The following is a 21,949-nucleotide window of genomic DNA, read 5'->3' on the forward strand; positions in this document are numbered from 1 at the left end:
TTTATGATCTCTACTAGACTCTTGATAAAATTCTTAGCTCCCTCTGTATCTGCACTGGCAGCCACACCTATTACTATGATGTTGTGTAGTTTATTACGGCCTTTAAAGTTTTGGAACCATCCGTGGTTTGCAATGAATAAATGAGTATCAACACTATCATCATTTTAATACTTAAGGCCTTCAAACAGACTCGGCTTTCTCCTGTATTATAAGGCTTATTGGAATTTGTTGTTGCTGCATATTATGTTCTATCCATATTACAAATAATTTTTACAGTTTGGTTTAGGCAGGGCTTAATGACTTTTAAAAAACTAACCAACACCATCTGTAATTATATGTATTCTTAATTAAACGAAAACTAATAATTATGACTGTAAAAGTATACACTATTATTATTTGTCCGACCACCCATAGTATACCTAAACTATTATGGTTTGGTCTTGGCAGGGTTTAATTGAATTTTAAAAACAAACCAGAACCATCTGCAAATTGTATTCTTAGTTCAATAAAAACAAATAAGTGTGCACTATTTATGTCAAATCTTAACAGCCTACCTCCACCCCTCGCCACTGCTGTTTCCATTCTAAAAAACAGCAGCTGACTGCTGGAGCTAGACATACATATAACTTACAGGCAGGGCCGAATTACTTTACTCAGCATTGCCTGTATAATATTGAAAAGGTATAGTGTGCTTAAACTACAATTGTTTTGAATATCGGAAATAAAAATCTTGATACAAATTTCGGTAATAACCGTACCACAATTTGGTGTGAAGTTGTATAAATTCGTAATTGAGTAAAAAATTCCAAGCTGAGTAAAAAAGAGTATTTGATAGGCCCTACATCCAATTGTAGGTACTTATCTGAATAAATGAATGTGTGTCCAGAGCTATGCTTGGTAGAGCTGAAACTGTTCACCATGTCCTCAGTAGTAGAGGTGAGTAGGAAATACTGTCACCAGTTTGTGTACTCAAGTTTCGGATGAAACTACGCATACTCAGTATGTGTGGCCCAATAAACTTATTCCAAAAAACTTGTGATGATATCATCGCGAGTCGCTGTTCTATACACTCACCAGTTGGTAGACTTTCAACACTATTGACATTTAATGCGCGCGAACGAGATAGCACTTGAATATAGGTATATTTTAATTTATTAGTCTATTGCATTCGAATGTATGAATAATAGGTCATAAATTTTGTATCGCAGCACAGTGGTGAGATGACGCACAGGCTTAGGCTTGTTATATGACCGCTCAAAACATGTTTACAATTTTAAAAAAATCACTGTTATTCATTATTGTTAACAAGAATATTGTAACCTAACAGAAAAACAACTCATAAATTTAAAATATGTGATAATAAATAAATAAATGGGACTTTTCGACAAGCGGAGCTCAGCGTATTTTTAGCGATTCTATTGAAGCCGATACACAGTGTGAGTTCCCTGAGCCGATACGTATTTCAAATACTAATATGGAGTTGGTTTTAGTTTCAGTTGAGTATGAAACTTTTGTCGCATACGCACGCCAAACGAAGTATTTTGGAACAAGTTTCTATACTAAGTATTTTTTTATACTGGTAGTAAGTATACTTAGTCTTCAAAATCGACCAGTTTTCCCATCTCTACTCAGTAGTATAATTGGTGAGTGGCTCGAGGCCAGCTGCTGTGGGCGTGATTTTTTCACGTTTTCTTGTTAAATTGTGTATAAATGGAGATATCTGAGCCTGTGAATGTCAGTGATAGAGCATTCGATTCCGAGGACCATTTTTAGTCACATGTGATGTCTTTTCGTCACATATTAGCCGGATTTACTTTATGTCATAAAGAGATAATTTCAAAAACTTTTTTAATTGATGCATGGGCGAACCAGTTGACAATTTTCAATCCCACGATTGCTTAAGGCTTAATTGGCAGACGCGCAGACCCAACCCGATCCAACAACCGTCGTGGCGAACGTTTTAACACAATTTGCAATTACACGCAACGATTCAATCGCGTTGGTCCTTGCTTTTGATTGGTTTAAAATAAACATAGTGTTGCTATTATTAAAAATATAGGTTGACCGAAAACTAGATATTTCTTAGATTGGTGGCTACACTGAACGTATTCCTGCGCAATTTTACATCAACAAAAATTGAGCTGTCAAACCTAGCGAGTATCTGTTGAAATTTGCGTGGCCGTTTGACATTTATAGAAAGTTTTGTATACTTATTGTTAATTTACATCATGAATAACTGGGCGAGCTTGAATCTCCAAGCCAATCGATTAAGACTAATTGTAGCGAGTATGGATATATTTCAACTGGCGTGTATTAATTCGACGAGGACCGTGTCCTCAGCGCTAGTCCATACATTTTTTTGAAATTTCGCCATCTTGTAGTTGTTGAAATCGAGCAGTAGAATGAACGACCGTTTGCGTGGCTCGCGAGCGGGCGCCTATTCGGCTATTTTCGTACGCTTTCGGCAATCTTCGCTGCTAATGAATGGATCGCACGACGGAATAATAGAAAATTTTCCACTTTTATCCCGATTGCTCACGATCCTTGAAAACCATAGAGAATAGAGTTTGACAGTCGCGTCAGACAATCGGGCCAGACGCAATCTGCCAATGTAATTTGAGCTTTACAAAATCTTAATGCGGCCCTGCATAATGTACTTATATTACAATCAACACAACAATTAATTCAATTTTTACAATGACGAAGTATCTATTCAGAACATATACTAATACCAACTATACATTCAGAAGATCGAAATAAAAATCATAGAAAAAAATTATTGATGTACCTACCTCTTGATTTATTTCTGAATCAGTGCTGCCATCTTTTTGTCAATAGTAAAAATTATAGCATTTCGGCAATTAAGGGAGATCCTTATAAATACCAGCAGAGGCACCTAGTGGAAAAATACGAAGCTTGCAATTTGAGACTTTTTTTTGATAATTCACAACCTCCCGATCCAATATACTTAGTCCTACAAACTTATCTAAAGAACGGTCAAAAATGGAACTACAAACTACCATATGGACGCCATTTTAAAAACGTCATTCGAATGTCACATTCTGTCCAGTTGCGTGTCGTGATTGGGTAGTTTTCGACCGTGGCCCCAAAAGTATATTAGTCTATGGTGGCCGCCATCCATTTATCCTCTTGTTGTTTTCAGACGGAAAATAATTATAAATACCTAAACCGGACTTGGCGCGATTCGCGAAAAATTTTGAGATAAAATACCTACTCGGTACTTAAATCTCGTAAGGAAACCGTTAATTAATTTTGTCACCCTCAAAACGTCGGACTAAGGGATGAAATCGGGCAGATTTGCATATAAACCCCCAATTCTTAAATTCAATATCAGTCTTCTTCCGCCTTTACGACCCTGAACCTGCAAAGGTCAGCGGCGTGATTTTATCTGCGTTTTTCCATACAAGTCGCCAAGACTTGAGAGGAGGTACTCACCAAGGTCCATAATACCTACTGGTCGATACCTATTCCTCTATACCTACTGTCAATCTGACAGTTAGGCGAAGTGTCAGATAGCGACTCAGACGTTTTCATTCGAGTTATATTTTTTTTATTGGACCGGGTCCTCAACCTTTCATCACAAGTGCCCCGTGCTCGCTCAATCTCAGTTATTGACGATAATAATTAATTAATTCGTAATTACATAAATAATAAGAGTGTTAATTGTAATAATTAATACTATATAATAAATTAGTTTCCTTTATAATATCTTTCCTGTGGTTTCGTATTTCTGAATGTGACTTTTTATAACTTTTGGTGGAAGTGAGATACAATAAACTGACTTTTATATAGTGAATACTAGTTTTCATTTGACTATAACACTGTGCCTACCTGCTCTCCAAACTTGAATGTACCTCCACTCCAGGCCCGGAGCTAGCCAAGGATTCGGAGGCCTACATCGTGAAACATTTTTGAACGCGAAGTTTAGTTTTCGTACAGCGGTTCTTCAACGGAGGCCCCGAAATTTTTTTCAAGCTTTTATTTTCTTCGATCATCGGTTCTAAAGTCCATTCGTGGCGACCCCGTGTATACGTTTGAAATAATTGTGAATTTCGATATTAATTATTTTCGATTGTGAACTTTTTGTGCTTTGACATTTGATGTGAAATTGTGTAATCATATACTTATTAATTTTGCGAACTATATACCTTATAAACTTTTCCGAACTATAATTAAATCTAAATTTGTGAACTTATGTGCTTGTGAACCCGTTTGACTTTTCCACGAGTTTTATTTCGGTGACTTATGTGGTCACCACCTTCCACGAGACCTTGGCCTGCTACTCCTCAATGATGGACCTCCACTTCCAACCCTCAGAGCTAGTCGAAGAATTCGGACGCACCTCATTTAGATAAGTTTGTAAGTCTGTACCGGCGAATTAAACAAATTCCTTTTTAAAATCAGAGTCAGGGCTATTTTTACCTCTCTCAAGTAACTTTTTTTCTCAGCTCGCCAAATTTACTTCGATTACAAAATTATAGAACTTTGCACAAATTTATAGTGCGGAAATATTAAAATTTTGGTAAAGACATACAAACTTATCTGGAGAATGAGATGGGGAAGCCACTGTCGAAAACTACCCAATCACAACTCGTAACTGGCAAATTCTGACATTTGGATGACGTTTTCCAATATGGCGTCCTATGGTAGTTCGTAGTTCCATTTTTGGCCATTCTCCAGATTAGTTTGTACGTCTGTACCTACCTACTTTTACTTTTTGCGTATTTTCTTCCCATTTCCCTATAGTACAGTTAGTGTTGGCACTAAGAAAATATAAGGAAACAACTAATGGAAAACTCACTGAAATGAAATCTCGTACTGTTTAAATAAAATACATATTTTATTTATAAATAAATATTTACCATTTGAAATTTGAAAGAATGAAGACTATTCACAATCTTTAAAACGGTATTACAATAAAATTTCTGTTCATTTCGTGAAGTTAAAGAGCAAATTAGGTTCATATGGCGAGGTACCTACAGTATTTTTTCGCGGATTACATAATTCAGTATCGCTTTCCATCAAAGCTAAATAGCATTATGAACTACCATTATTTTATTTCTAAATACCTACCATTATTACATAAAATACCAATAAACAATAATTGGGTAAATTTTTCCTACATAAGTTTTCTGATCGAACATGTCAATAGTCTATGGCCTCGAAAACAATTTTTATCTGTTGACTCCTTCACACAACGCAAGATTGGCCTAGAGAGAAAGAGACAGAGATGCAAATCGTCTGCAAATAACAACCTTACTACCAAACCGAATACAGGAATTCTAGTCGCCAGCAGCCATCTGCCATTTTGTGTGATAGAAAGGAGATAAAAGATAATTTTATGGTGTATAACTATTGCAAATCTCGGTTCGCCATTGATAACAAGATATTAAACCAATGTTTAAATGGACGCATCGTCCATTATTACTCAAGTGTCACGGGATGACGAACAACTAAATAATTATTCATCAGAAAGAGGTAAATACACTGATGCCTACACCTGTTAACTATTATTTTCCCCAAAGTTTTTAAAAGTATATTATTAATTAGACGGATATCTATGATGTTTTGGGCGTAATATTGTGACTCAATTACTGCTTAAATCACTATATCGTAATTGTGTTTTATATAGTTTCAATTCTCTAAAAGGTAGGCGTGTTCAGGCTATTAAGGTAAACAAGCCCCGAAGGTGTATTACTTGGCGCCTACAACCTTGAAATTATGCATTGTTTTTATATTAATTTAATAATAATTGACGTTTATCGTAGACATGCAATAATTATCGAGTCGCAACAGCGTCTTCAAATAAGTGCTCTAGTGCACAAACTAAATTTATTTATTATTATTACAACTCTCAATTTGGCCAGGATCACAAATCGAAATATAATAGTTATTAAATGTCAAGATTATATTAAAAATCCTGTGAAGGTTTATAATCTTAATCATACGGAAATCTGGTGATGCTAATTTCATTTATGTTACGATTTTAACTTTGGGGCCATCCTTCCTTTTAATAAATGTGTTATAATTTCAATTTTTGCTTTTCTCAAATGTCAAATTTAATGTAGGTTACTAAAAGCCAACGAATGCTACAATCTATCGTCACTCGCTTATCGTTTCAAAATAAACAATCGATATATTATTATAGGTACATACTTGTCACTAGGTATATCAATATTATCAATGCTTTCATTGTAAATGCGTCATGTTTTCGAGATTTATTTTTTGTCGCTATACAATGTAATTTACTTTGATCATTATTAGTAGGGTCAAAAAAAAATAATTAGAATAATTTGATGAATTGTTTGCCCTTTTCATACAGGATTCTGACTAAATTATTTATATTGCATTATCTGAATATTGAAGATAATTTATTACAATATGAAATCAATTTTAAAAGAACCCATAGAGGACAAATAATTAAGATATTGTACTTACCGTGAAACAATAATTTGTGTTATGATGAAAACTAGATAATATGCTGAAGAAACCATCTTCTATAGAAGCATTATAATATACAGGTTTAGGAAAACAAAACTGAAACGGGGTTGTTAATGTTTAAATTGGCTGGAAGTAATTTCGCTTTGCATATTCGGTTGTGGCAGGTCACACTTGTCTGCCCTGACATTTATTTTCCGGGACCGCACAAGCTAAAAACGGGCCGTTTTAGCACTTATAATCGCTCACGGTGGCCGCGCGGCTTAAGCGTTGACCTAATAGGTTGAGCAAGTGGCTGACATCCATTTCTCGTAAAAACAAAAATCTATTAATACAAACCGCCACTCTGTGGAAGCCCATATGATCCTATTAGGATCGGACATGGTTTAAAACAAAAAAAAACCTTGAGGTGGTACAGTAGTTAGTAGCAGTGAATCAATCACAGAAACAGAATCAAACCCGAAGTACCCCGATGAAAAGCTCGGCGTGTTACGTATTAGGGCCGCTTTTATACTATGAACCTGCATTATTTAGAATATTTTGATGATCTTTCATGAAAAATCGCAAATAACAGTTCAATAGAGGCCGCAATCTTATTTATGCTACCAAGCAGTTTCCTCTAATTTTCTTATAAACTTGTTTGAGCAGTAAATCTTGTAAAAAAAATTATGTCTCCAAATTATATTTTTTTTACATGCCTAGATAAGCGAACTATTCAAATTATTATATTATCAAAGTACCTACATACTGGACCCTATTACGCTCCAGCATCAGAGTGTAGGGCAAGTACAGTCACGTCATTTCCCTCGGTTAATTTAAAAAATATATATATATATAAATATTCATTCTCATACTACAACAGTCCATCAGGCCCAATGTCAGTAGTGTTGTGAAACAGTAGTAGCAGCAAAATGATCACATAATTAGCCAAGCTTTGAAAAAACCCCATAAATATATTGTGATCTCACCGGGATCGAACTCGGAGCCCCCAGGTGTTATGATAGTATTTGAAAGTATGAACACACACTCCAAATGTAATCTCTCGCTATCTCCTTCTGCCTCAGTCGAATGGCGCTACAGCCAGAATTCGAATCCTGACCTCCACTCCTCTCTGTCCCCATCCTCGAATCGTAGAATCTCTCATGTGTCTCTTCTTAATTCGTCGACCTAGTGAAGTGTCGACTTTACCAACTGGTGGTCATTCAATTTCTTTTTGAGAATCGTTTTTTTAAACATGTAGATGGATATAATCTGAAGTTGTTACATGATTTCAGCAGCCCTATTTTAGCAGTTGTGTTAACCAAAGATCTTCTAGGCTTATTGTTACAATTACAATAAGTTATTTGAAATTGTTACAATAAGTGCTATGTTTTAACAAGTTCGTATCATTGAACCTGAACTGAACGAATCAAATGGCACCGTTGGATTTATTTGATTTGGAACCGTTTGGTAGAATGTCCACGGAAACGCTTTTCTGACAACTAATTAGTGTTGCTAGTACTTAAAATTAATTCATAATATATTAGTCTCTAAAACAGAAACATATATTTTATTGAAACGTCAACTTGTTACGAAATTCTAACCTCCTATCGTGGTCTACAATAATACAAATTTAACAAACTGTCGTATTCATTCATTTTAAATACACAAAATATAAAGAATGCTTCATAAATAGGTAGCCATTTAGTTAATTTATAAGATTTATAGGTATGACGAGTTTTTAAAAATTACTTTTGATTAGAGCTTTTCATAATTGACGACTTGTTCATGTCGACAGTATGATATTGTGACTTAGACGACAATCGAACAAATATTAAATTCGTTAGGTTATTAGATTATTTAGTTAAATAATAAAGATCATTCCGGGTTGATTTAACACAGTTTGTAGTTTAGAATCTCCGTTACAAAATATAAATAAAATGAAAATAAATTCTTTGTCTGACATAATAATTATAGTAATGATATTAAATCGAACTCTTTGCATAGAAAATATGGCTGGATTTTGAGATAATAAGACCAAAAGCGGCGTCTTGTTAGCGTATGGTTACTTATGAATAATAGGTATTAATTATTAATCTACAATATACATAATTCAAGTGAACTCCTATGGTGTAAATATTTAACATATTAATATGAACACCTCACGATATATAAATGCCGAATAATGCTTATCAACACTTTGACAGATTGCCATTAGTCTATGGATCGTCCGAATTGGTTTGACGTTTCATGTCAAACCATTTCTGATGGTCCGAGAACGGTTTGATTTTCAATGATACACTGAACCAAACGTCAAATCTCAAACCATTTCCGGTCAACTACAATTTGTATGTATATTGTCTATGGTTTAATTTGATTTGTTTCGTTCAGGTTGAAAGAAACGAACCTAACAGCACCTCTTTGGCTGTGGTAAATTTTAGAGCGAGATAGACAACTTTGACTGTTTAGACGGCTAGCTTATTGTAATTGTTACAATAAGTGCTAATACTTCGATACAAACCTACCCTAGATAGCTGCCGAAAGCAGTCTTGTGTATCATCAAATGGAAACAGAACTAGAATTATTGCATGTAGGCAAAGAACTTATTTAATCTATTCAGATCTACATGATTTTAATAAATATTTGATGAATTGCAGGCAACGCCACCGAACACAATGACAGTGAGGGTGCAGCCTGCGTGGGTCCCAAGAAGAAGTCGCGGGGGGTGGCGGGCGGAGGGAACGGAGGTAGGGGGGGCTTCCTGCGTTCGCTCCTGTGCTGCTGGGGCGGCGGCGGGGGGCAGGGCAAGGGGCCTCCCACGACCGCACCCGACGGCACACCCTCCTCCCCCCCGCAGCCTCAGGATCCATCTCGTTGGCTCCTACCCCCTGTCAAACACCAGGACATGCACAAGAAGTGCATGGTGATAGACCTCGACGAGACTCTCGTCCATAGTTCTTTTAAGGTAACTTACGGCTCCTCTTCACCTGCTCTCTCTTCTTGGCATACTAACTAAGACTACAGGTGATGCGTTGATTCTGATGTGTTTTCAAGAAAAATGAGATAAAATGTATACGAAAACATAACATGCTGTATGCAGTTCGTATAGTGCACTCAATTTATCTGTTTTTTTTAATATACTTTCGCTGTTGTTACGAGATAAGTGTCTACCTTTGTGTGTAATCAGCAATGTAGCTATCTCATTGTAAGAATATGGGAAATATTGGAACCCAGCTCGACAAGGGACCTTTAATCTTCGTCCAATATTAGTTTTAAATAATGAATGAAATTCTTGTTGCATATGATATCGTCCACAAAGAATTAAATAGATTAATGATTATAAAAGAAATTGATTTGGACAGACTAGACTGAGTTTAACAATCTTGCTATGCCAGTCATTGATTATAAAGAAGCATCAGAAATGAACCCTAAAAAACTTGGTGATTTTGTGAACATGAAAATGAGGATGAAGAAATTTATAAATCATTTTTACTTTGCCAAAGTACCGGATCAAAATTATGACATCTCATTTAAGCGTCGATGACATTGAGCTGCTAGTCGGCAAGTCAGCTAGTGCGATTGTGATGATGACACACAAAACTTTCCACTCGCTCAGAAGCCAACAAGCTAGCGAGTTGAAACCGTCATTTTTGGTACTATTTGACAGGACGTATTGGGTAGTTCATTCTTTTACCGGCAGGTTCGCCACTATTGCTCTACTGCGTAGATGCAGATTGGCCCACACGCCAGCGAGTAGCAAGTAAAGCAGCCCGGCTTTCAACTACTCTCGGCAGATTGTTTACAATCTGCTTTTTAGCTAGTTCGATGATGACACTGAGCGAGTTTACAAGCAGATAGTAAATTCACCGCTTGTAGCTTGTAAAGTAGCTCAATGTCATCGATGCTTTAGAAACATGCGGAGGACCTGAATAAATCCTTAATTAACCCAATATTTTTAGCTGCGTTACTTGGTAATATTTGTGGTATTACTGGAAATATATCTTTTATTAGTGGCTCTACGCATTAATTATACTGTGTACACATATATCACACATGAATATTGAAGTATTATGCTAAAAACATTGTAACGCCGAGCGAACAAAATATTCAATAAATTAGTTACGGTAATAAAATGCGTAATTAAATTTGCACATTAATTTTTGCGTGTCACTCAGTCAGCTTGAAAAACCCACACGATCTGATCTTATACTGTCCTAATACAAAGGAGTGATCGTTGATACGATGACTAGATTAATGAATATATATTATTCTGTACAATAAATATTATTCTGTCTACTGCTTACATTAAAAAATATCTCCGTCAATCTGGAGAAATTATACACAATACGGTGGATTGTTCAATGCATTCCATACAACTATTGGTTATAGTAAATAGATGGTCTTATCAGATTTTGCTTGTTTATCTTTAACTAACATTCACGATATTCTCTGTATGCATATTATGTGTAATTAACTTCATGCAGTGAACATTTGAAACCTAGAAATAATTCAATTTACTTTATAGAGATAGTAAAATTGTATTGAAACAGTCAAATGCCAGATATGCCTGCCCTATTAGTTTTCTCATAACGCAGTTGGGTAATTAAATATTGTTGAATGTATTATTATACTATGAGGAAACAAGAAGTTACTTAATCATATTATTATGTATTTTGAATGTTTTGTTTAAATTTAGGTGAAAAAACTATGTAGGTTATCAAGTTAAAAGATAGTCGATTTTCAATAATATTTATAGAAAGTTACTGTTGAAACTGGGTAATTTTTGTACAGAGACCCCTCATTTTTAGAGTAATCTCTTTATTTTACAGTCCAACAGGTTAATAGCTACATTACGGTTGTAATATTGTCTTTTTATGTCAAATGTAAGTACTCTCACACCTGTTTTCAAATGTTAGGTTAAGTTTTTGGACCGGTTCCAAGAATGCTCTTCATGCGGTTTTAATGTTTAATATGAGATAATAGAGCCCGGTCGATATTCTAGAGATGATTTCAATTATAATTATGATGCTTTTTTCCCCTACACTATTTATAAAAAGCTAATTTTATCATTTTTCAGGAATATTAGTGAGATTTTAGAATGGAATCAGTTGGACAAATAAATATACATGTTGAATTATTTAGTTTTGAAGATTACGATATAACTACTTAAGTACATAGGTATATTATTAATATCTTCATTTTACAGTCACGTTCATAGATGTACCTACATATGTCTAATTTTTCATGTAAAGGTTATTTCATTGGATTGGCTCTACAATCCGATGTCACAATATTGGCCGCCTTATGAAGAGCGTTCTTAACAGTTCTTTTTTACGAGGAAGGTCCTGGTTCCTAGTCCAAACGCACATTGAAAAACTTACTTAACCTGGCACTACAGACCATTCAGGTCCATGGCCAACTGCACAGCCATCCTCCAGGATCTCTATTCCGACCTCTTTCTCTCCGGTCTAACCCATACTGCCTCTCTGTCCCTCTTGCGGGCGGCCAAGTACCTACAGAGGTTCCTTCATAGACTTTATGGACAGCTCTAGATTCATCGCATCTAACAATATGACCTGCCCATCTGAGTCTTCGCGCCCTCAAGATTGACTGTATTGGGCTTAAATTGTTCACAGAGCTCAGCATCCATACAGATGCGCGCGCCACCTTTGGTTTTTTTCAAATATTCTTCGGAGAATTTTCAAAATAACATGTGAATGCAAGACCTAGGGCTCGAATCCTAGACCCACGACTTACTTACACAAACGGGTCTGTGAACACACATCCATCCTGACCTCTAAAGTATAGAAATGATAAAATAGACTTTCTATAATGTGAACAATCAGTGAAGGCGGTTGGCAATAGTATTGGTGGTAAATTCACATCATGCTATCATTACACAGGCAGACCTGTCACTTCATATTTTGTGAGCAATTATTGTCAACCTTAAATTAGCAAACGATTTAGGTACGGATTCGATCATCTTGAAGCTTGTTGTGATTTGTATTGCTAGTGTTTGTATTGCTAGTGTTCAAAAATTACAAGTAAACCAAGAAAAGGATTGGTCAGCTCAGTGGTTATTATTGTCTGTTAAAATAATTAATGGTGTCCAATGACTATTATTATAAATATCAACATGACAGAATTTACAGGGCTTGTGATCGGAGGCGGAACTTAGGGCCTTCAATGTAATCTTCTACTCCCAATTGTTGAGTCCGATCTGACTATAGTAAAAATGTTTCTATTTTGCTCACGACTCAATGAAAAGATTCAGATATAACATTTCTCGATTGGAACGGGCAGTTTGTGGGAGTCATCGAGTCGGCTAATCTACTACTGTAGTGTGCGCATCAGGTCTTCTAGTACAGACTGCTCAGAAATATTTGATATATTACAATGGAATAATGTTATGTAAATACAATTTTATTGCTCGGTAAATTTATTCTCACCTACAGGTACTTTCCTATCAATTTTACATTGTACACACCTACCTACGGGTACAACAGACCTACATACATGTGCCCGTGAACAAATCAGAATTGTAAAACTTCAAAAGTTTGGGCAAATTTACTCTTTCATCTGAAACAGCGCGATACTAAAGCGTGCATCGTTTTCCAATATGGGACTCTCCTAACCACATTAATTAATTTGTTTGATAGCAGTGTTTGCAGGTGTGCATATTATGCTTTGAGTTTCAAACAAATGTTTGTGAATCACGGACAAACATTCCAAAAACCATTATATGTATGTGTGGGGGCAGATGTATTTAGGTACGGACTGGGTTTCAGGAATGCATTGATCACACATTTACATTTAAGAGGTATCATCTTAATCATTCTCGACCTACTGCTGGATGAAGGCCTTCATTAAGATCACAATACAGAATAATAAGACAAACGTCTAATTTACGATATCAAAATCGGTCAACCTAGTTTGACTAAGAAAAACATATATGTTTTATTTTTAATAATATATAACACCTTGGTGATAGTGAGAAAAAACATGCGATGTATTATTACAAATTGTTTATCTTTTCTTCCACCGCTAAGTATGATTCTGCAATACTCTTTAAGTACAATGTCAGATACTTTTGTTTGCTTCCTTACCCATTTTTTTTATCTTTGCGCATTATGCCTATGGGCCAAAGCACACTGCGAGTGGCCGTCCATGAGAAAAATGTAAAAAGCAAATGCCATTTAGCCCCCTGTGCGCATCGCATCACCCGACCGCTTGTAGTGTGCTCCGTCAGTAACATGCGTCTCTCCATACTGCGTTGTATTACTCTTCATCAGAGTTTCAAAGTATCCAATTTTTGTTGAATTCGTGTTGCAGCCCATTAACAATGCAGACTTTGTGGTGCCTGTGGAGATAGACGGCACAGTGCACCAAGTGTACGTGCTGAAGAGGCCGCACGTGGACGAGTTCCTGCGGCGGGCGGGTGAGCTGTACGAGTGTGTACTGTTCACGGCCTCCCTGGCCAAGTACGCCGACCCTGTGGCTGATCTGCTGGACCGCTGGGGCGTCTTCCGAGCGCGCCTTTTTCGGGAAAGCTGCGTCTTCCACCACGGGAACTACGTCAAAGACCTCAACAAACTGGGCCGCGACCTGCGACGGGTGGTCATTGTGGATAACTCACCCGCTTCCTACATATTCCACCCTGATAATGCGGTCAGTGTCAAAAGATGTTTCCAAATAGTATTTGTGTTCAAATATGTTTTCTAAACCCTCAGTGGTGAAGTGATTAAGCTACGCTTAGCGATCATATGGCCAGATGCTTAGTCATGTTAGTGGCAACATTACTAAATAGTGGCAGAATTGAGAAACACAAGATTCAGCTTTCAGAATAGTCAAGTGTATCTATCGTTCACATAATTCAATGTAGTATTTTGTTTCAATTTCAATAGAAATTCTAATTTATATATCGTCACCGTTCAGGCAAAAGTCACCAACCCTAAAAACATAGTTTTGAGATATCGCAATTTGAAAGTTTGAAAATGCAGGAAAAATCAGATTTTAATGTTTTTAAGGTTTTATCTACATTAAATTATTTTCTCATGTCTTCTTAATAATTTCTTTAAGGTACTTTTACTTTTTGATGCTAATTAAAACATCTGGAAGGTTTTAAAGGAGGCAAGGTAGCTCAAATTATGGTTTGGTGACTTTTGCTTGTTAATAATCTGAACAATGTTAGCCAAAAGAAGCATCAGTAAAACTCACCATCCATAGTATAGTGACTTTTGCTTGTATATTTATAACGAAGGATTTTTTTTTTATAGAGTCAATAATGTCTATTCATCTATAATGACTTTTGCTTGTTAAGATTTTATCGAAAGTCATTTAGTGAAAAACAAATAATTCGGATTTAAGCAAAATTTTACTAACTAATGCACCGAGGTGAGTTTTGCATCTTAAAGAACATAATTTTACGCTTCGGGTGACATACTCAACTCAAAACTGCCATTTTCAGGGTTGGTGACTTTTGCCTGAACGGTGACGATATCTTGTGTACATTATAAGCGAAATGAAACGGTATATTTGCTTGAATTTTGTAGGCAATGCATTTAACTCTTGCTGCCTGCGTTTCTCAGGTCTGTTTACTATTTGATGGTGATACCACTTGCGTTAGTTAGGTTAATTCAACCGCGACATCTTTGCATCGGGCCTATAAAGTTCAATCTGATTAAATTTCTCTTACCAGTAACGCAGTGAAGCTTCCTTATCACATTTTCAAATAAAATATTCTGCATGGTAATCGAAGTGTTGATACATGATAATTGATAATTTAACATATGTGTTACATACGCGTAATGGGAATTGCTCTCTTTCGTGCGCTATTTTGACCAAAACATATCTCTTCTGAGCATGATAATTTTATTGACTAATGGTATAAAATAAGCATAAAAAGAGTACCAGGGAATCTATTCTATACACAAGATTGCTATCGAGGGTAGTTTATCATATTTGAACACCGGAAACTTAAAAGACTGTAAGTGCTAGAAATTATGAAAACGGTTTTATTTAGGAAATGGATAGCATGTTCCAAGGCCAATGTCCTACAGAAGGTTACAAGTGCCTCCGTTCCCCAGAATTAATTCTTAAAAATTCCAGAAGATGGCGTTGGTTGTACGAATTGTATGGTTGATGTATTTTTAAATTCCCTCTACCTTCTTTTTTTGTAAATGGCACTTACACCCTTTTAAGTGTCCGGTTTTCATTTATGTATTGAAGTACCTATTATAATTACTGTTTGAGTTGATTGTAATTGTTAAAATAAGTGCTGTTTTAACAGCACCTCTCTTGGCTGTGTTAACTTTTAGAGCGAGATTGTAACAATTATAATACAGTAGGCGCTCAGTAATCCGGCACCCATATGTTTTTACCTATGCCGGATTGTCGGAAATGCCGGATTAGTGGATTTCTATAGGGAATAATTCTATCACTGATTTGCACAGTAAAAATCTTTATTGGTTTATGTAAACATGCACAAAAAATTGGTAACATCATTTACTTAATCAATATAGATAATAGGTTGTGTAAAATGCCAGACTATAGGACGTGCGGATTGGTGAACGCCGGATTACCGAGCGCCTACTGTACCTCAATCTCAATACATAAAAATGCTAAACTACTCTAGCAGTCTTGTGTATAAAATAGTGTGAAAATATAAAGTGTCTGGTAGCTATTAGCTCGTTTTAATAACAACAGAAGACACGTTTTCGCAAAGACTCAAGTGAACAAAACTAGCTATTCACTTACAGAGAGAAGATTAGAAGGAAGATTTGGTTTCACTTGAATGTATCGAAAATATATAGGCATACTCACTTTTCACTCTCTTGGAGCTCGTAGTTCACTTCTGCTCTTGAAGCATTTTCACTGCTCATACGGTATTGTTTTCAATCCTCGCTCTCGTAGTCCAATGCGTAAGGCGCTGGCCTGTCATCCGGGGGCTCCGAGTTCGACCCGGTGAGGTCACAATATATTTATGTGGTTTTCTCTGGGTGTTTGTGATTGTTTCACTTATGTTACTCTATCTTATATTTCTATTTCACTTCCAGAACTAATCCTTTCAATAGTATTTTTTGAAAAATTAAACCCTTTTTTACAAATTGTAATGTCTCTTTTTCTTATAATCATATGAAACTAATGATCAAAAAGAAATCCGGATTAAATGTCTTGTGAATGTCAAGAATTAATAATTTGTTATGGGCTCAGTACTTAAATTAAATAAATATTGCCGTTTTTATGATAAATAATTACATGGTTTTGTGTGTCGACAGGTCCCAGTGGCTTCGTGGTTCGACGACATGACCGATTCTGAACTGTTGGATCTAATACCTTTCTTTGAAAAGTTAAGCAAGGTGGACAGTGTATATACAGTGTTGTGCAACTCGAACCATCCGTACAACGGGGGCGGGAGTCCGGCGAGAGGCGGCAGCCCCTCGTAGCCCCCCACCACCGCCTACGCTCGATTCTGTTGACGCGGGTGTCATTCAAGAGAGACAAAAGGCCGAAGAAATGGGAAAGAAAGAGGGTGTTTTGTATAAGTGCCAATTTTGCCTTGTGGATATAATATACTTACTATTTTACACACTAGCTAAAGATAACAATGTATTTTTATCATTAGGCAATGTAGTCTGATTCTGTGTCAGTATACCCGGAGGTTTTTGTTTTCCCCGCTCAGCGCGTGGAGTCCTTCTTATAAATAATTAATTCTCTTGTATATATGAAGAATGTTCGTGGGCGATTTCATTCAAAGGTGTAGTAATTAAAAGCAATATATTTTAAAACACACGCACCCGAAATCTACCACACGAACAATGAATCCGGTCTCTCTCGGTAGAAGGGGAAATAGCATTTTTCTTTTATAAATTTCTGCACGCGTATGACATTGTGTCATTTGCGCTCTGGAAATTATCATTCCACTAAAAACAGCGAGGGAACTGAATCGCTTCCCCCGATTTGTAACATAATCACTTTTATCTCGCGCCGCATCAATTATCATTCGTATCGCACCCTCTCCCTGAAACATTTACAGAGTCGTAAGCCTAAAAAATAAATCATTTCTCTTTAGTGCAAACAAATTATTCATATTTATTTGTTATTTATTGAATTATATCATTCATAGTATTTTTATTGCTTTACAATATAAAGCTTTTATTTCATCGTAACCTGCTTGTTATTGTTTATAATCTTGATTAGAATATATATATATTTTAAGTTTTTAACTGCTTTATAGAGCAAAGACTTACAAACAGATAGCTTAAATTTTCCCTTTATTCTCCGTATACGTGTAATATTATTAATAATACGTATCTATTGATTTTTTTATATAGCAATCTTCGGTTATTTTTATTGTTATTTTCACCTCGTGAATGAATTCAAAATTATTATTTTAGCATGAATTTTTTTTCATTAACATTACACAGCATAATACTGCACTGTTAATTGTGCTGTTATTTTAATTAGAAAAATGACCTCTAACATTTAATTAGGTCGTTATAGTGAAATATTATTTGCAATTCGTAATATAAGCTCAGCGGAAGTAATGATGCGTATATTCGCGCATCGAGGACAATCACAATAAATTATTATCGAATCTAAATAATCAATTGTGCGAAAAGGAATCTTATAATTTTATTGTATGTTTTCATGAAAAAATCATCACTTTATCATATTAGGCCGATCAAAACTTTGACGTACGTGAAGAACGAGGTTGTACTCTTGGTGGTACACGCCGCAGAAAGCTAATGTAAGATATTGAATAGTTCAGAATATATTTTTAAGCATTTAGTAATATATACAGCTTGTGTATCCGATCTTTACGGTGTATATCAGTTTAGCGCGCCCATCCGCGCGGAAACGTCACGTCAATGTACGCGAGTCGGGAGCGCGACGCATACGAATCGAAATGGTGTATCCATTTGACAATTGTCAATATCAATTATTTCAGGGATCAATATTTACTTACTGTCTACTGACTACTTTTCTCTAATTTTATACCTATGCGCTATGTTTTAGTGGCCTTATATTATATATATGAATAAATAATATAATATTGAAAATGTAAAAAAAAATGAACTGATATCCGCATCAATAAGAAATTTCCGATGTGTAAATATATATGCTAAAAAGTGCTAGTTTAGGTGGGGCGCATTCTGCAATGTGACATCAATATCCTCGGAATGCGGCCGTCAGCTCCTTTATCGATCACTCTATTTAAATGTAAGCGACTATTATCGGGAGGTTGATCAATAATGAATGCCATAGCTTAACTCTTAGATATTACTGACTAAATTTCACTGTACTTTTCCTCGCTATTCGATTGACGTATTGTTTAATTTGACTAATGTGAAGGTCATATATTTGTACAGAATTAGTAATTTTAGAAAGAATTATAGGTTTTATATTTACCGCAATATATGAGAAGGAAATCATTTTATCTGTCATGAACTTATCGAGCAATAACATCCAAAATCCTTTCGGCGCGCGGCGCCATCTTAAAGTTATCTTTTATCGGATAATAAATGATGTTTTGTAAATAGAATCATTACATGGTAATAAATAATGTAGAATAAAATTGTAATATTTAAATTAACTGTTTATTTAGAACAAAGCTTTATCGTACAGCCCCTGTAGGTTGGCATATCAAATATAATTATCACATTGAATTTTTGCTCTATATAAAATGCGACTCGCTGACGAAGGCTCGCCGGTCATCCGACGCGATGCTCATATGAATTGATCTTTGGAGATGTCTTCGCGAGACGTCCCGCCCGGCTTTCGTTTCATCACTATATTATGAAGATTTATTTAATATATCGATCGATCGTGTTGGTGAATTTATTTCTCAAATGCCTGTTTTATTAACGAATGTTTTTCTTTTAATATGAAATGTTTCATGAAAAGGTTACGGGAGTAAAAAAAAAATGTATTATAAACATTAAACAAAGACTTACACTAGACATGAAATAGCCGCGAAATATCACTTATTAGGTAACATTTACCTATGATTAAATTTGTATTTACGGTGTAAATTTTTGATATGATGTTGTACAAATGAAATTAAGACATTTGGTATGTTATTTTACAGGAATGAAATAAATAGCATTAACAGAAATATTGTTTTATTTTTTTAAATAGATTTTAGAAAACATCTTTACACATTATCATAAAATAAATTAAATTTTATTATGATATGCCAATAATTTATTTTATGCTATTACAATATTAAACTGGTAACATTTAATGGCAGAAAACCATGCATTGAATAATAATTGAGGTACCGAGGGTGAAATAATACAAGTGCACCAGTGACTGAGTAAACTGACTTGATAGTTAAATATGTGACATTACACAGGAAACTGTTTTCAACATCTTTTAAATGAGGTCTTCTTTTCAGATGATCCTTTATTATGTACTGCTCTGTGAAAAATATTGATATTTCTTCATTTTAATGGTCACTATTACATTTTGTACACCACGTTTGTGGGAAATACTTACATATATCTTTTCATACTTTAACACATAAATATAATATGTATGTCATGATGTGAATATTGCTCTTAACTAATTTATAATTATGCAACTTGTACTTGTTTAATCCCCAGCACATTAATTGATCTCCAGAAAGTTCCATGGCACGATTTAAAAAATAACAATGATAACCTTATTAACTGTAAGCATCTATTCTTTCTTTCGACCATGTCCGATCCTAATAGGATCATATGGGCCTCCAAGTAGTGGAGGTATGTATTAACAGATTTTATTTTTACGAGAAATGGATGTCAGCCACTTGCTCAACCTATTAGGTCCATACTCTGACTCATACACAAATTGAAAAACAATTTGTGTACTTGCCAGACCCAGGATTCGAACCTGGGACCCACGACACTATAGACCGGCGCTTAACCACCTCCAAAATAATATCACCATAATTACAATCTTGTGTTGGTATAATATCTTTTTTCAACAAAGTTTGCAAAATAATCTTTTCTAAATATTATGGAGTGGGCCATACAGTTTCTGCAATCTGTACAAATACAGCTGCCATAAATTCAACTTACTGCTTGGTATGGGTAAATCTACGACAGTGCATCCATTCTATACACAACACTGCTATCGGCGGCTATTGAGGGTAGTTTTTCATATTTTTGTATTGAGGTATTATAATTTTTACAATAAGTTGGTTGTAATTGTTAGAATAAGTGCTATGTTTTAACAGCATCTCTCTTGGCTGTGCTAATTTTTAGAGAGAGATAGACAGTTTTGACTGTTTAGCCGGCTCTCACATCATAACTCGTCTCGCCCGCAACGTGTCGAATACGTCGATATGACGTCATCGTTATTCTCAAAACACACGTTATCTTAAGCCGCATTTAAACCAAGCGAGCGAATGTTTGACCTCCACTCCAGCGAAATTCTTATGCTCGCTCAACAAAAAGCGAGAGAAATTTGCTGGAGTGGGGGAAGAACAAACATTCGCTCGCTTGGTATAAATAAATGTGGCTTTATGGACCTTCGCACACTGCTGGAAGAAAACATTTTAGTTTAAAAAAAACATCTGGAGGCGCATGCAACTATTTTCACCCGACATGCAGCGAATACTAAACATTTGTATACCTAGTGACATTGTGCAGAACAGCTTTTTCACTATTTGATCTTAACACGTGTGCAGCGAGTCATATATCATCACATGATAGTTATCCTTCATGATGCCATGCGTAATAGCAACCAAATCTGGCATTTTAAGTATCCTACTTGGTTTAATAGAATAAGAGCCTGCTACGCTAACACATTGAATCTTTCCCCCCTCCATACTCCGCCAGCTGGCTGAGTGCTGACATGCGCGCATGGGAAAAAGAAACAGTGTAGTTGGTTCAGGCTCTTACCCTACTACCTGGTCACATTCTTGATAAATATGGTTTTTTAATATAATATATTTTTAGTATAAAATTTGCGACATATTCATTGCCATAACCATTGATAACAAAAATCACAATAAACTTAATGTTTTCACAGATTTTTTAAGTATTACGAAGTATCAAAGCAGAAAAGCTTCTTCTATATTATGAAAGTGAAACAAAAAAAGGACACCTGTGCATCTATTCTATACACATGGCTGCTAATCGAGGGTAGTTTATCATATTTATGTATTGAGGATTATAAATGTTACAATAAGCTAGCCGTCTCAACTGTCCATCTCGCTCTAAAAGTTAACACAGCCAAGAGAGGTGCTGTTAAAACATAGCACTTTTAGACAGTTCAGACGTTTAACTTATTGTAACAATTAACCGCCTCAATACATAGATATGATAAACTACCCACGATCGTGTCCGGAAACTTGTACCCATGCAGTTCGCCGTATCACGCTTCACCGTGAAATGTTGTATTGAAAATATATGACCGTATATTAAAGACCGTCCAACCTCTTTGGGTCGTATGGTAATGACATAAAATCATGTCTAAATAAAACACCGTTCTTGTCGGTTTATACTTTACAAGGAAGCCAGCA

General features: G+C 35.6%; 2 protein-coding genes across 2 annotated transcripts in view; one reads left to right on the forward strand and one right to left on the reverse strand.

Moving 5' to 3' along the window:
* The window catches only part of LOC147066447 (uncharacterized), a 1,147,709-nt gene that overhangs the window by 1,004,858 nt on the left and 120,902 nt on the right, over nt 1-21,949 (reverse strand). The gene's annotated exons all lie outside the window — the stretch shown is intronic.
* Nucleotides 5,214-19,546, forward strand: LOC147066460 (carboxy-terminal domain RNA polymerase II polypeptide A small phosphatase 1-like). The gene is made up of 4 exons (XM_085955308.1): nt 5,214-5,499; nt 9,096-9,403; nt 13,771-14,106; nt 16,716-19,546. Exons 1-4 carry the CDS (start codon nt 5,427-5,429, stop codon nt 16,881-16,883), a joined length of 885 nt encoding a protein of 294 aa, XP_085811434.1. The 5' UTR covers nt 5,214-5,426; the 3' UTR covers nt 16,884-19,546.

The sequence above is a fragment of the Rhyacophila brunnea genome, unplaced genomic scaffold (genome assembly GCF_057557595.1).
Source record: "Rhyacophila brunnea isolate RB1 unplaced genomic scaffold, BYU_Rbru_1.0 scaffold_5, whole genome shotgun sequence".
Lineage (NCBI taxonomy): Eukaryota > Metazoa > Arthropoda > Insecta > Trichoptera > Rhyacophilidae > Rhyacophila > Rhyacophila brunnea.

What these genes read in the sequence shown, in the direction of transcription:
- LOC147066460 (XM_085955308.1), top strand. Translation starts at nt 5,427, where the DNA reads ATGGACGCATCGTCCATTATTACTCAAGTGTCACGGGATGACGAACAA. An exon ending in TAATTATTCATCAGAAAGAG is followed by an intron (nt 5,500 to 9,095) that starts GTAAATACACTG and finishes GATGAATTGCAG; the next exon opens with GCAACGCCACCGAACACAAT. An exon ending in TATTCCACCCTGATAATGCG is followed by an intron (nt 14,107 to 16,715) that starts GTCAGTGTCAAA and finishes GTGTGTCGACAG; the next exon opens with GTCCCAGTGGCTTCGTGGTT.